The sequence below is a fragment of the Cucumis melo genome, chromosome 2 (assembly GCF_025177605.1).
Source record: "Cucumis melo cultivar AY chromosome 2, USDA_Cmelo_AY_1.0, whole genome shotgun sequence".
Lineage (NCBI taxonomy): Eukaryota > Viridiplantae > Streptophyta > Magnoliopsida > Cucurbitales > Cucurbitaceae > Cucumis > Cucumis melo.
Window position 1 is genome coordinate 3,259,874 of NC_066858.1, and position 16,147 is coordinate 3,276,020.

The following is a 16,147-nucleotide window of genomic DNA, read 5'->3' on the forward strand; positions in this document are numbered from 1 at the left end:
TTATGTTAAATTAAGCTGAATTGAATTTTAGTCTAACTAAATAATATTTAATTGAACCAAAATAATTAATTTGACCAAATTGTCATAATAAATACACGTGACATCATTAGAAATGTCCAATTTTGTTTTTAAATTTAATTTGGGACACATGTCAATTTTTAGTTAATCCCAAATACAATTATTTTAGTAAATGACGTGCCAATTTGTGATTGGTTCCAAAATTTCTTATTCAACACTAATAGTCAATATATTTTTTATACTAGTTTTGGAAGTTTAAGAATATTTTTAAACTTAAAGCGACATTTTTTAAGCAATATGTGTAAAGTTCATAGACGATCCTTACAAATTATCCACCAACAGAATGCACAATTGAAATATTGATGGTATAAAAATATCAGTCATAATTTGACGACCATTTCGATATTGATAGAAATTTTGAAAGATTATATAAAATTCGTTGTAACTAAGTTAATAAAAATTTGATGCTAATTTAACTAATTTGTAGTTGACCATCATTAGATGTTGATGCAAATGCTTAACACTTGAATAATGTAAAGAAAATAGAAATTTGTAAAAATAGCAAAATAATTTACAATAATATGACTCATATCACTACATTTTTAAATTGTAAAAGTAGCAAATTTAAAAATAGATAGCACTCTGATAGCCATATGATATATCTAATTACTCGTCGTATTTGTTATATTTGCAATATAAAAAAAATATAGGTGTTATAGGTTATTTTTTTCTATATTTTCTTTGTCATCCGATGTAATTTTCCTAAATAAAACAATATAAAATTTTACAGAGGTTCAAATTGATGTTAAAATGAAAATTTTAGATAATAAAAGGAAACGATTCAATTTTGAAGTTAACTGATATGAGAATTTAATGGTAAGTGTTTGTATGATGATAAGTATAAATACAAATGGAAGGGTTTGAAATTAATAGACTAAAAACAATATAGTTTATTTTTTAAATCAAGTTCATTTTACTTGGTGATTAAAGTTTCAAATTAGAAATAAAAGAAAATTTAGAAAATAAAAAAATGGGGTACATTGAAAAAATAATTATCGAAACTATATTAAAAAATAATTATTGAATCGTTAGATTGTCTTAAAAACTTAAGTTGACATGTGAAGTGAAGTTTAATATTTAACATATTGTATAGCTCAAATCAGTATGTTTTGAAGCAATATAACTGAATATTATCTTAAATCACTGATTGATCTAAAATTTTAAACTAATGAATGAAGACAAATTTAATACGACGTCTACCAATAATGTTGGCTCGTGAAACTATACAATTGTTTACAATCAATACCATAAAACTAAATAATCTTGAATTGAGCTACCGTAGCCATTTAAAATAAAAACCACAAGTTTCTCAAAATTTAGATATTTACGAAGAAAACAAAATAAAATTTTATCTCAACTTTAATTGTAGTCTCAAAATTTAGTTGTTGGGGAGAAGAAGGAAATCTCTCCCTATAAAAATGTTGGGAGATTTTTTTTTATGGAAAATTTTCCAATATGATAGTACTGTACTAAAATTGTTCGGTTTATCTTCCCAAACAATATTTTTCTTTGTAGACACGTATCCGATTGTAGATTTGAACATAGGACTAGGATAATTGAGTGGTGATAAAACACAATGATTATACTTTTATTGGTCAATGACCATCATCACTATTCTTATATTGGTGAACTAGTTATGGTTCACTCATCTAAAAGAACGGATATCAATTTATACCATTGAACATTGTACTAATTTAAACTATAAACTAATAATTGTATTAATTTAAATTATAAATCAGAGGATGAGTAAATTTAAACTTTTTTAGATGTATCAAAATTCACTAATATTTTTCATTTTATATATGTAAATTATTTTTTTAATATGATAATTGTGATACAATCTTTATAACAAGAGGTCATATCAATTAACGACTAATGTCATGTATCAAAGATAGTGACATATTCGACAAGTCACGAGCATGATGGTTAGTCCCAAGATAGGTTTATAGAATGCAGGATAGCGATCAAGTGAAGTACATATTAGAGGTTTATAGAATGCAGTATGTCACTTCTTAGTTAGGAGACCGTCCAAGTAAGTTGGGAAGTCCGTCGCGGTTCTCGAATTTGATGAGGATGAATGAACATAACACTTTAGCATTAAACTGGTCATGAGCTATTATTGCTTCCCGAATGAGCTATGGAAGGATAAAATAAGTTCGACTCAAAAGTAATATAGAAGACTCATCTCGAGGAGAAACGATCGACTGTAGCACGACACATGCTATCTTTATGTAAAATTTGACTAAGCTCACCTTAGCAAATGAATTAGGACGTCAACATTTTGGTGACGTCGAGATTCTAAACTTTAGTTGTGAGAGAGGAAAAAGGAAAAGGAAAAGGAAAAGGAAAAGGAAAACGAGCGAAAATTTATAAATTTCAAAACCCACCAAGAAAAACGCAACCCTGCCTGAACCCGAAGCCGTTCTTCTTCCAAAGTTCCCCTCTTTTTTCTCTTCAAATCTTTCAATTCTCCACCATCAAATTCCGTCAATTTACCCAAAATTCTCAATCAGAATCCCAAATTCCTCCCCCCACTTCCATGAATTTGACCATCACACTCACAAACTGAATTCAGATGGCTGACACCAATTCCAATACCCCCACCGCCACCGCGCCGGAGAAAAGCCCCTCCGCCTCGCCAACGAGCTCAAGGTCGGTGACTCACACTGTCAATGGCTCTCATAAGTTTGTGATCCAGGGTTACTCTCTGGCGAAGGGAATGGGACCTGGCAAACACATTGCTAGCGATGATTTTACCGTCGGAGGGTATCAATGGGCCGTTTACTTTTATCCAGATGGGAAAAATGTTGAGGATAATTCGACTTATGTTTCTATATTCATCGCACTGGCTAGCGACGGTACCGATGTGAGGGCGTTGTTTGAACTCACACTTGTCGATCAGAGCGGTAAAGGGAAGCATAAGGTTCATAGCCATTTTGAGCGGTCACTCGAGAGTGGTCCGTATACTTTGAAGTATCGCGGCAGTATGTGGTATGTTTTTTATTTTATTTACTGTGATTTTTATCCATTAGGTGAGCACTTCTTGGATAGGTTGCTGTTTGTAGATTTAGAACGTTTGAATTACTGCATCTATGACTTGTGATAGTCTTTTGACCTTGAGTCAGGATTTGGGTTCATGATTGGTGTTTTATGTAAATCTATAATCGTGCAAGATTGTTTCCCCTTTTTGTGTTATATGTTATACACATTTGTTGATTGTTGTAGTATTAATAAATATTAGATTTAACTAAGTTTAAACTTTAAGCTTCTAGATTGATTAACGGCTGATCGTGGTATTAAGATAGGAGTTCGTGTGTGATCCTCAATATTGATAACCACTTGTTAGGTCTTGTACAAATTTCCAACAAGTGGAGGAGAACCCTCAAGTATTGATAAAATGTTAAATTTATTGTAGTCCTTCTAACTCCAGCCTTTGGGTTGTGTGGGAATTCAACATGTGATGACCAGCCATCCTATTTTTTAGTTTATTACTGTCTACTCCTTTACCATTACGATTTTACTTTCCCTTTTTAAGTCTTTCGGAAAAAAAACTTTGATAATATTGTTCCACAAATCTCAGCATAATGGCTGTGATAAGAAGTAGAATTACTTTGGGTTTTGTAACATGTAAACGTTGCAGCACAAGTGAATGGTGTCCTTCCCTGTGCAATATAACAAGACCAATTATCAAGGCTCCACTGTTATTTAGATATGTGTGTGTGTAGTGTATATATATGTTGAAAGAAATGATTGAATTGATAAATGAAATGTGGGGTAAAAACTGAACCTCCCAAAAGCGAATTACAAAAGACTGTCCAATGAGAGATTAAATAAGAAAAGGTATGATGTTGTTTGCACTTTTTGTTGAAATGGTGGAGTTTCCATGAGCAAAGTTGGATAACTCTAGTACCCATTCAATCTAATATGGAGGTACCTATGGCTGAATGAACCAATTGGGTACTTCAAAATGAAGTGATATACAAATGTATCTTTATAAAAACTAAATTTTCATTAAAAAAAGGGTATACAAAGGCATACAGAAAACACAACCTACAAGAAATCAATGAAGGGATATATGGTACACAACTTGTTAGTAGATTAATTGATCACTTTGAAATGAGATATACATCACATCACAGACGATAGATCAAATAAAGATCTTTGAGGTATATACTGATGTGTTATGACCTACAAACAACATGCATTATGATGCACAATGCATATTTTATGTTTGCTCAATTTAAGTTATTAGGGCTAAGTCTGACGGGTGACTGATGATGATGCTATCAAGTTACCAACATTGTCATCAGTTTTTCTTCAAGTCATTTTCTTGTTTGACATCAACATTAGTTTGAAAGATATTTATCTTCTATATTGGTCATTAAATATTATATTATCCATATTGAAAACTATTAAATATTAATTTTCTCTTTTTATTGTATTAAAACACAATAAAATTAGAAATTTAGAATAGTATATGAGTATTATAATACAATATCAATATTTTAGCTCTGGCTTTTTATTTACTTCACTTAACCAAGCATATAGTGTATTGATCATTGATATCTCTGTGCAATGTTTTGATTTAATTCTCCTGTGGTCATATCATATAAATTCTTTTTAAGATCTCACATTTATAAGATGTTTCAACGAGTTCTTTAGCCTACTTGACCTTGATATACCATGTTGTTCCTGGGGAGCAAAATAATCTATATATTTCATGCATCGCTTGTAGTTTGATTTGTGAGAAAACAATAGAAGTATTGTGTTAAGTGCAATTTGTTCAAACTTTCATTGATTTACTTCATAATATGGGTATTGGAAGCCGGCTCTCTACTTCTTGAATGTTTGGCAAGAGATGTTTGGGTTTCTTTGTGCCTGGTTACAATTAGTGAGGTTAGTTGCTTTCTCTCTATACCATCCATTTGCCGCTAGTGGAGTATTATTGGGCATCTCATTGAAGTTCAGTGGAGCATTAACCCCATGGATTGACCAAGTGGTCAAAGGGGTAAATTGTAGACATGGGATTGCCACCTCATCAAGGTGTTTTATACGGTTCAAGTCTTGAGTTTTTTGATACCAAATGTCATAGGGAAAAATAAATGTCATAGGAGATTTATAATAAAACAAAAGATTGTGTTGTGCTTCTTAATTGAAAGGATTAGTAGTCAATACCCATAAAAATTCTTGCTAAATAGCTTGGGAAAAATAACTGAGACTTTTTTTTTTTAGAAGTGCTTTGCTTAATTGAAACCTTATTCTATTCATGACATTAGTTTGAATTGGAATCCTCTCATGTTCTCTATTTAACTTGGTTTGTTTCTTTTATTTGTAATTTTATGTACAGTTATTGTATCTTGTATTTTGAGCACAGAACTTTTTTTATTGTATGAAAGGTATTTTTTCCTTAAAAAAATTGGAAAGAGGAATTCCCCACCTTGGGTAGGAGGCTGTGATGCTGGAAATGTCAAAAATAGGAAGTTTGCTTGAGAACCAAAGTGGCTTTAGATGTATTTTAACGTAGATAAGATGTTGTTTAGGTTGAAGGAGGACTCTCTTCAATCTATATGATCTTTCTTCGAATGTATGGGTTAAACTACAACTACCAGGGGGTGGTACTCATTTACACCAACTGAGCGATTAAAAAAAAGAGATGTAAGAAAAGATGGTGTGGCTTTCCCTCTGTGCGAAGATGCGGGAATTGCATTCCAACCAAATAATCCATAAAAGTTCCCCAATGGATTTCAACCAAAGGATTTTCTTTTCTTTCTTGATGGGATGCGCGTTGAATAAATGAGACAGAATGCCCTTAGCTCCAAAATGGAAAGCAATATGCCACCCAAATTGTAGAAAGGTGTTCTTGTACCTTGAAGTTGGAATAAGCTGCACCTTATTCATCTAACCATCAACTTGCGATAATCTGTATAAAGTTCTAACTGATATTTTGAGCTTGTAGAATAAGCACCAGCCTTGTAGAGTCAGGCATCTTGGTATCAAAATAGACCATGCTATTGTCTAAGCCAAAACAGATAAATCCTGGTTATGAGAAATGAGAATGGTGTTTGGCCTCTTAAGTACCTTCGGAGGTAATCCTAAATCCTGGAAGTCTTGGAATCGGTTGTTGGGAAAGTCCTGTTAAACCTTCTAAATTGAATGTTAACTCTATGTTTAGAGGCGTGAATTCTTTAGCTTCTCATCTACTTCATTTTTTTAAAAAGAAAATTATAAACCAAACTTTTCATTGATTTAATGTAAAGAAAAGTGTTCAAAGGTAAAGGCTCTCAATGGGAGGAAAAAAACAAGAAAAACAAACTGGAGAAAGCCAGTTACAAATAATCAGAAAATAATTTAGAAAGAGAACACCAATTGAGAAGCTCTGATTTGTAGTGGGTCTTTTGTAAGAGAACTGACAAGAGCTCAGAGAATTTTCTTCTTGCGGTTATGGTTTACAAAGTAAAGCTCAACTTTGTGGATAAATAAGCTAACTTTGAGAGATTACTGATAGAATGTCAATGGATGAATATTTTTTAAGCGGTTTGTGGAAAATTTTGGTTGCAAAGGAATCAAAGTGTTTTGAGGAGCAGAGGATGTTCTCAATTTGTGGGGATGCCATTAATCTTTTTGTTATATGTGTGTATTATGCCAGCTAGAGTAATCATATAACTTATTTGACTTTGAGTTCGTTGATGGTTTAGCTCCCCTCTTTTTTTTTTGGGGACTTTTCATACTTCAATAATTAGTTTGTTCTGTTATTATAAGAACTTCATTGTGGTTTTTAAGGCTTGAACCATTCCAGAATATTCATTCTTCTTCTCCTGTCCCTGGTCTTCACATATCTCTTGAAGATTTGACTTTTCTTTGATTCGTCAATGTAGGGGATATAAGCGTTTTCTTAGACGATCTACCCTTGAAAACTCTGACTACCTCAAGGATGATTGCTTGCAAATAAATTGTACTGTTGGAGTTGTGGTTTCGTCAATAGAGCGTCCTCATTCGCAGACAATTTCTATTCCCGAGTCTAATATTGGAGCTCATTTTGGTGCACTGCTGGAAAATTTAGAAGGTTCGGATGTCACTTTTAATGTTGATGGGGAAAAATTTCAAGCTCACAGGTTGATATTGGCTGCTAGATCACCTATGTTTCGGTCTGAATTTTTGCATATGTTAGAGGAAAGTAAGGAGGAGATTTTTGTTAAAGATCTAGAGCCTAACGTTTTCAAGGTATAAATATGGTTACTCGTCTTATTTGTTTTTTTCTCTTATGTGTTCTGGTTTCTTTGCTTCGGCTTTAGTTTTGTCCAATTAATCACGGCATCATGTTTAGGGGTTTATTCTGAAGTTGTTTTAATTTTCATCAGGCTTTGCTGTACTTTATTTACACCGATTCCATCGCAGAGGACGTGGTTGTATCAAGTTCAAGTTCATCTTCTGATTCTGGTGTAGGCGACCACTTTATGGCAAAATTGTTAGCAGCAGCGGACAGATACGGTTTGGAGAGATTGAGACTGATGTGTGAATCTCATCTTTGTAAAAACCTTTCTGTACGGTCCGTCGCACAAGTACTAAGTTTTGCAGAAGAGCACCATGCCACTGAATTGAAAGCAGTTTGCCTGAGATTTGCTGCAATGAACCTTGGAGGTACGTTGGTATTTGATTTAGTCACTATGATCTTTGATAAAATGTTAAACGGAGAAATACCATATTTTTCTCAAGTGTAAATATAACTCGTTGATTTACAAAAGAGCCACCCCAGATAGAGTTAATTACAAAGGATATGTAATTGCAAGTGTAGTCCAGTTTGTGTTTATTTGGTCTCTAAGAGAGCATTTGGAGCAAAGAACGATTTGTGAAATCTTAGGGTCCAAAGTTTAAGGAGTTAATAAAATATAAAGTTGATGTATTAAGTTATGGGGCTACAAACTCCTTGAACCAAACAAGGAGGTGGTTCACAACTCCAATTCTAACTCTTTGGGTCAAACACCTGTAGCCTTTCAATTATGTTTAACTGGTTCTTAAATATTTAATTTTGTAATTTTGTAACTTTGTGTTCAATGGGCCCTTTGATAAATTTGACATTTTAAAAAATTAATTGGATTAAATTTTAATTTAACTCAGCATCTTTTATTATATTCTCTTTTTTGTTTTTATTATTTATTTGTTTTAGTTCAAAGGTCAGGAGCAAGGATTTTAACTTAGGACCTTTAGGAGAAATTAATAGCTTGGTTGCTTTGATGGACACATCTTCCCTGTTTTTTCCTAATGATTAAAAGTTCTAGGATTTCTCTTCGTATCTTCATATTGATTCTCCCAGGCGATTGTCAATGCTCTCATTTTTCTGGGCTCTAGTCAATTGTTATGCATTTCTCTCGAGTGAGTCATGAAATATCCATATCATCCAGATCCTCTAGTTCCAAACTCAGGCTGAGTTTTGGCTTTTTGAAGTACTTTGACTCAAAAGCAGATTTTCAGTAAGCACGTCTCAAAAAAGTATTAGCAGGTTGCTTATCTTAAAAGTGCTTTTATTGTAATTAGAATTTAAAATCTACTAATTAACTAAAAACATATTATTTTTTAACATCCTTGAGGTCCTAGGTCAACTTACATGCACTTTGATTAGTTTTAGCAATTTTTGGGTGTTGTGAAAACTCTAGTATAATCCTAGACATGTGACTACCGTGAACCAGACTCATTTCCTCCACCTATGACCCTTCTTACAAAAAAAAAAAAGTGTGTGGGGCGTTGGCTTGGTTATTATAATTAGTTGTTATCATAGTATGTGGGTATAATAGTCTATGATTGAGGTTCAAACTATTTTAGTTAGGTTATAATAATTAGTGTTTGGAGGTACAAATTATTTTAGTATAGGTAGGAATTAGGAAATAGTAAACACTATAACAAAAAAGGAAAGAAAGGATGAGTAGGAAATAGTAATCACTCTAACATAGAAGGATCTGAAATAGTAATGACATAGTTAATTGTAAATTATAATAATTAGAAACGCTAACAATTATAATTGGAGTCTCAAACATAGAGCGATAATGATAGCCCGCTACACCAACGGTCTGATCCAAACACCCCTAAAATTCAATTCTTAACAACACTGAATTCATAGGTTTTTTTGGTGGTGTACTAAAAGTAGGAAATTCTTGTGCAATTACAACACCCGAAAGTTCTCTTGTAGCTGTTTTAGCAGTCTTTCGAGGGAGAGCGTTATCTCTTCCACCTCGTACTTAGATTTTTTCTTTATATATATACATAATTTAAAGAAATATATTAATTACCCTAAAAGTTGTTACCCTTTGAGAAGTCATCTCAAACTCATCTTTAAGAGCACTCAACAGACATCAATGTTGTTTTTTCATTCTTTCATATAGTTTTGTTAATTGGACCACTCTTTTGCAGCTGTGATGCAATCAAAAGGTTTTGAGCATTTGAAGGAAAACAACCCTTCTCTTCAATCCGAGCTCCTGAAGATACTTGCACAAAACTGTGGGGATGTTTGTAGCAACGGATCGAAATCCCGGAGCGTGTGGGCTCAACTTTCCGATGGTGGCGACTCAAATGGAAGGAGAGTCAGACAAAGAACCTGATAACTCAAAACCAGGATTGTTCCTTATGTAAATGCAAATGTGATTTTCAAGTAACTTGAAAAGAAAAAAAAAAAAAGAAAAAAAGAGAAAAAACCCCGAAAAGAATAGCTTCATTTCGTTATGTTTGTCGAGGAACGTACTCAATAGCAGCAAAATTAGATTTTTCATTTTGTAGTTTGATGTTTGCACAACATGGGATTTTAGATGTACTCCTACTCATTTGCTGAGGAAGCTTTCATTGAAAACCTGAGGGCTAAAAGCAAAAGAAGGCAGGTTATATGCTCTTTGTTTTCTTGATTATTTGTTAATTTTTGTATTTTAACTTTTTTACCACATTTTTGTTTTGTTTTCTCTTTAGAGCTTTCTTTAAAATTGGTTTTTCTTTTTAGTGCAACTGTATCCACACTTTATAAAAATATGATGTGCTTTGAAAATTACAAACTTTATTTATGGTGAAAAGTAAAAATCAAACAAATTTGGGACAAATGGTAGAAAAATGAATAGTGTTTTTTTTTAGTTCAACCATCCTCAGTAGGGTGGAAAATTTAAGCATAAAGTCTTTGAAGGTCTTGAGAGTATGAATTGAAAACAATAACATATTGAAATGAATTACTAATGCATTGTTTTGTACTCTTGGATTTTTTATTTTTAGTTTCAAAAAGATAAGCTTATAATATCTTTTCTATCTCTAAATTTATTGTTCTGTTATATCCTTTGAAAGAGTTTAGTCAAGTTTTAGAAAGGAAACACAAAATCTAAAAATTTGTTTTTCTTTTGAAATTTGATTAGAAATTCAAGAAATCCATTTTTTGAAATTAAGAAAAAATATGTTTAATTTTCAAAATCAAATTGGATTTAATTTTGCCATCTTATTCCAAATCTTAAACTAAAAACCACTTTCGAAAATTACATTGTCACCAAATTCAAAATTTGAAATTCTAATTTTCTTTTAAATAACTTATTTAGCAACCTACTTAGTCCCAAAAAACACAAAGTCAAAATCATTGTAAGCACTTTTTTAATGTTTAGAACTAACGTAAAATAATATTTAAAATTTAAAGACCAAAATATAATTAAAATAATTACGATGCAGTTATAAATTTATCAAAGAGAATAATTAAGAGCTTATTTTAAATATGAAAACTTCTTAAAATCCTTATAAATATAACAAAACACACATCATATTTAAATAACTATCTATTAAAGTATATAAATGACTATTATATACAATTTATTACATAAAAACATTGGTATATATTAAAAATATTTTTTAAAAGAATTATTAAAAATAGAGTATTTGATAAAATATTTACGCTTTAAAAAAAAATCATATAAATAATTTATCATTTTTTTTCTAATTTTTTAGAAAAAAAAAACCCAACTTTATTTATTTGAAAATTACCGAAATAAAAAAGAGTGGAAAATAAACGAAACTTGCTCCCCAAGGATATAGAGGAACCGAATCTTCGTTCTTCAAACCACCAAATCCCTTCCTATATTTTCAAGTTCCGAGTAACGATGACAAAAATCAAGATCCATACACATTCATACGAACTCCCAGTTCCTTTCCCAATTACCTATAATTCCCGTCGCTTTTTTCGTTGCAACTACATTTGATTTGATTTCTCTGTTTCTCAACGAAACGATGGACTGGTGTTCTCACTGTCTCGACGTTTGTACAATCCAAATCGATGGCGATTTCAGGTACCTTTAACAATTACTTCTCTTTCTTTCCTTCTTTAAAATTTTATTTTTCTTCTTTTGTTGATGAAACTCTGTGTTGTATTTGAATTTGTCATGGCGTTTCTTTTGGCTGTTCGTGTTCTGATGTTTGTTTGTTTAGTTTTTGATGAATTTGAGTGGTGTGCATTCGATTGTTATGAATTTGAAAGTTGCTTTTTGTTTTGTTGAATTTCTGATTGGGATTGAATTGTAGTCGGAATCAATTTGTTTTTCTGTGATATTACGTTTCATTTGCTTTAGAATTCTTTCGATGGTTTTGATTAGACTGATTGAAGTTTTTTCTTTTTTTTTTTTGAAAAGTACCTTTTGGTCACTATTTTTACTCGGTTACCAAAATTTAAAATATTATATTCTTAGTCCTTAAATTTTATTTCAATTTAATCTTTGTGTTTCAATTTGATCTATATTGTCTCAAGTTTAATTTTAATCCCTAATTTTCTCTCAATGCAACTGACTTAGTGTTAACATAGAACTATAGTTAATTAAGTTCCATCCTTTTTTATCTATCAACTATTTTTGTTCACTTAATGGCTTTTGGGTGAATGAAAAATAAAATCACAAGAGCTTATCCTATTATGAAAATGTTTGGAAGTTATAGTCACTAACCAGTGGTATTAAAGTCATTCCCCTCTCTTATTCATCTTGATAGAATCCAAAGAAATAGTGAGTCTCAAAAGACTAATCATTGTATGATGTGGTTGAGCTCCATAGAATAGGCAATGTGCTCCGATGAAAAAGGAGTTAACATAGATAAGAGTAGACGTATAGATGATTTTTTGAGAGGAAACTCTATGATTGTTTGTTTCAGGAAATGATCGTTGAGAACATGACTAAAGTCCCACCCACATTGACTAAATAAAATGGAAGATCATATGTACGTAGGTGAAAGCAACTATATAAAGTCATAAGAGTGTATACTGAAAGTAGACAACATCACTTCGTTGTGGAAATAATTGAACTATTATTATCTCTATAGATGACTTCTTTGACAAACTATAAATGTCTTCGCCTTTTAACTTAGATCGATTTTGCTCGTCTTGACAAATATTAAAGGTTGTTTGGTCACATATCTTCGAGTAACATTATTTTTTTAAAAAAAATTCCTTTCCCCTTTTTCTCTTTTTTAAGTTATCTCTTTCTTATAAAAGTATATAAACAAAAAAGTTGATATTTGATATTGTTTCTAAATGAACAATTTGCAAATCTTGATCGCAGATGTTGCTCAACATGTGGAAAAGTGCTTTCACAAAGTTCTACTGCCAAATCAGTGAGGTTAAAGCTCATCAAAAGAAGATTAAAAAGAAGCTTTATTTTAAGTCAGAAGAAAAGGAAAGAACTTGTTAGATTAACACAACTCTATAATAGGGCTTAGATTTTCATTTCCGAATTCAACTACATTTGTAAATAACTTTATTCATTTGTTTATTTTTTTTTAATGGAAGTATATAATGTAAATATCATCATCCTTTAGAAATTCATTCTTAGAAGGAAAAAGGAAAGTTAGAAAATAGAAAGTAGTATTTGAATGTATACTCAGATGGCCGAAATTGGGCTTTTTGAAGAAGGTAAATATTAATTGAAGTTTAAAGTTCGAGCTCTATTTTCTCAAATTTTATGTGTGTATAACTTCCTCCTATTTACTGATATTGAGCCAAAGAGTTGAGTTGTTAAGTCTAGGGAAGGATTGTTATAGTCGTGTAAGAAATTTTGATGTGTCATTGTTTGCCTAGGGCTAGGTTTTATCGTGACATGGATTAACCTTTCAAAAAGAACGTGAAAAAAGTTTAGCACTATAGCGAAAGATGTGTTGGATACAAACAAAATTTTGAGATTTTCGTGGTATGTAACGAGGGCAATCATCTCAACAATATTTCAAGAGATGTTTATGTTGGAAGTGTATAACATCGAAGTATTGTGAAGATATGTGGTTGATTGTCTATATCAGAATTGAGAGGGGGAGAAATGTCAAAAAATAATTAAATTAAAAAATTAGCTATAGTCGGCTAATAGTTTAATGAAATCTAAAAACTATGCATTAAAAAGGAGAAATCCTATCTTTGAAAAACTATAACCTTGGCCAACAGGTTCAGACAATCTTTGAAATTTCATGATGATGGGGATAGATCATTGTCATTGTTGGTCTTCAAGAGGAATACCTAGTAAGCGCAAGCCATCGTGTTGACTACGTCCCTGCCCTTTATACACATCGCTCATTACTCCTTACCAATTGAATGGTTCTGTGAACGTGACGACGTGGTTGGTTTGCGGCTCGAAGTTGCAGAATAATCCACTAAACCTTATCATATAGAGGAATAAGAAGTTGTAACAAGGTTTCCGTAGATGAACCTATGAAAAGATCATTGTCGATGCATAAACATCAAATGACTAGCGGATACGTTTAAATACAAACTGTTCTATATAAGTTTAGAAACTCTTTAAGGAAATTGCAACGAGTAGTAATTTGGATATGCTATTTTGTAGGTGTATTGTCCATATTTGATATTTGCAAAATTCCAAATCTTGATTTATAATTATCATTTTCTTATATTTCCTACAATCAATTGATAAAGAGAGAACCAGTGACAGACAAATGGACGTGCGACATTCAATGGAAGTAAGTGGCGAGGAGGTGAAATGATTGTCGATGAGAGATGGCGTAGAACAATGGTAGTTGGTGTAAGAGATGTTGAGGAAAAGAAAGATAAAGAGAAGGGGAGAGAAAACGACGACGACCCAACGTATGGTGATCAGTGGAGTTAAACTATAGGTGGGTGGAGTAGTGGCTAGTGACAGATGGTGTGTAGAAGTTCATGGTATGAAAGAGTGATATTGGGGAAGGATATGTTGTTACAAACAACTTCAGTTATATATCTAATTGTATTATCATAAACTATAACAAGTGTACATTAATGATGTATCAAAAGTATGAACAGAGTATTGAATGTATCAAGTCTACATACATCAGTAGAGTATCAAAAGGTACCTTATCGAGTGTAGGTGCATCAATGGATATAAGTGTATGTCAGTAATGTATCAAAGGATTATCAAGTGTGTATCGGATGTATTAAGCACATCCTTACCATTTTTACATTTTTTGTTCTAAATCGTGGGTTGGGGTTTTTTTTTTTTTTTTTTTTTTTTTTTTGTAATTTTGTTATTTTTTCAAAGCTAAAAAATTTGAGTTATTGGCCTAGTATTAATAACTTCTTTTGCTGATTTTGGAACGAACTCAACCTTTCAAAAAATTAAAGACTAAAGTATAGTGTTTTGAAACTTAGAAACCAATGGAAGGTTCTCTTAAATTTAGTGACAAAAGTTGTATTTAATTAAGTTCTCATCACCTAAAAACGGTGGTTTGAGTATTTTATAAAAGGTAACTTCTAAATAGGTAGTCAATTAGAAGAATAAACAATTAGATTTTTTTATAACAACTTGAATATATAGTTGTGGATTCGAATCACATATCTCATAGTATTATTAAAACATTAACACATCAATAGAACTATGTTTGATTTGATCCTTTATAAATATACGGTTGAGAAAGAAGAAAATTTTAGAATATTTCGATTTATTCACCCTCAATCACTCAATATGCTATGCACGACATCTTTATTTAAAAAAAGATTGTCAATAATTCTTAGGATACTTAGCATAATATTGACTCCCGATTGTTACTAAAATAAACCTAAAATGTATGCTTATAAATTCATTCAAGAGTCAAATCAACGATCAAATTATTGGGATGATTAAGATTTCATAAAAGAAAGAAACAGAAAGGCTTTGTGTCATGAAAAGAACTATTAAAGGTGAATAAAAAATGATTGTCATGGTGACATCAAATGATGAAATAGATATTACATTATTGATAAATGGATTAGGTAATGAGCTTAGCCAAATCCTTATCATATTGTCTATTCCTTTGTTCATTTAATCTACTTTGACTTCCTGCGTATCTTTCAATTCTAGTAGGGCCTACTTTTTAAGTTTTAGGGTCGACTTACAAAAACTACCTTTAGATAACTATACCATTAAATTATCAAAATTTGTGTTTGGGGTATAGATTAATTTAGTTTGGTTATAGTGGAGGGTAAAAAATATTTGAAACGGAATCGATTGACAAATTGAACCACAGCCGAATCACTAGTATAAGTATATAACTTAAGGGTAGAATCGTAAAGGTAGACAGCACTCGATAGACGTGGACGGCACGCAAACGTAACGATTGATTTGACTCCTTGTCTCTACGACTCTCCTCAGTCCTTAGTTATCACTCTGCTCGACGTCAGCAACGACTCCTCGTCTCCTCAATCCTTACTCTGCTTGGCGCTCAGTATTATTGTGTTTAAAGTTCTAAATCCGGCCTGGATAATCTCAAACCCTCTGCTCAGTCTTCAAGTCCTCACTCAGTCAAAGGTGTATAATGTTTATAAGGATTTAAAACAGAATCAAAACCGAACCATGAACACCCGTAATAATAGTATGTGTTTGGTGTATAGACTATTTTAGTTTGATAAGGAAATAGTAAACACTATAGCAAAGAATAAAAAAATTATGAATGTTAAATAGTAAAAACTGTAGCAAACAATAAATATTGTAACAAATCGGAAGTTTTGAAATAGTGTTTACTGTAAGATATTTTTAAATAGTGTTTACTATAGCAAACAACTCCTTAGTACCCATACCCAAATGGTTGATTTAAAAACAACCATTTCATTTTTTTTCTTCCTCTCCCTTAG

The 16,147-nt window shown here is 31.8% G+C and overlaps 1 protein-coding gene and 1 long non-coding RNA gene across 2 annotated transcripts; both read left to right on the top strand.

Annotated features, from left to right (window-relative positions):
- The first annotated feature begins 2,361 nt into the window (after positions 1-2,361).
- LOC103492443 (BTB/POZ and MATH domain-containing protein 4) lies at positions 2,362-10,001 on the top strand. The gene is made up of 4 exons (XM_008452813.3): positions 2,362-3,069; positions 6,954-7,299; positions 7,437-7,716; positions 9,481-10,001. Exons 1-4 carry the CDS (start codon positions 2,654-2,656, stop codon positions 9,666-9,668), a joined length of 1,230 nt encoding a protein of 409 aa, XP_008451035.1. The 5' UTR covers positions 2,362-2,653; the 3' UTR covers positions 9,669-10,001.
- A 1,077-nt stretch (positions 10,002-11,078) lies between these two features.
- On the top strand, positions 11,079-13,011 carry LOC107991125 (uncharacterized). The gene is made up of 2 exons (XR_001763009.2): positions 11,079-11,372; positions 12,627-13,011. It is a non-coding gene; the product is annotated as an uncharacterized LOC107991125 (long non-coding RNA).
- Positions 13,012-16,147: the final 3,136 nt, after the last annotated feature.

Coding starts and splice junctions, on each gene's coding strand:
- LOC103492443 (XM_008452813.3), top strand. CDS start 2,654: ATGGCTGACACCAATTCCAATACCCCCACCGCCACCGCGCCGGAGAAA. Junction 7,300..7,436: donor TAGAGCCTAACGTTTTCAAG/GTATAAATATGG, acceptor AATTTTCATCAG/GCTTTGCTGTACTTTATTTA. Junction 7,717..9,480: donor TGCTGCAATGAACCTTGGAG/GTACGTTGGTAT, acceptor ACTCTTTTGCAG/CTGTGATGCAATCAAAAGGT.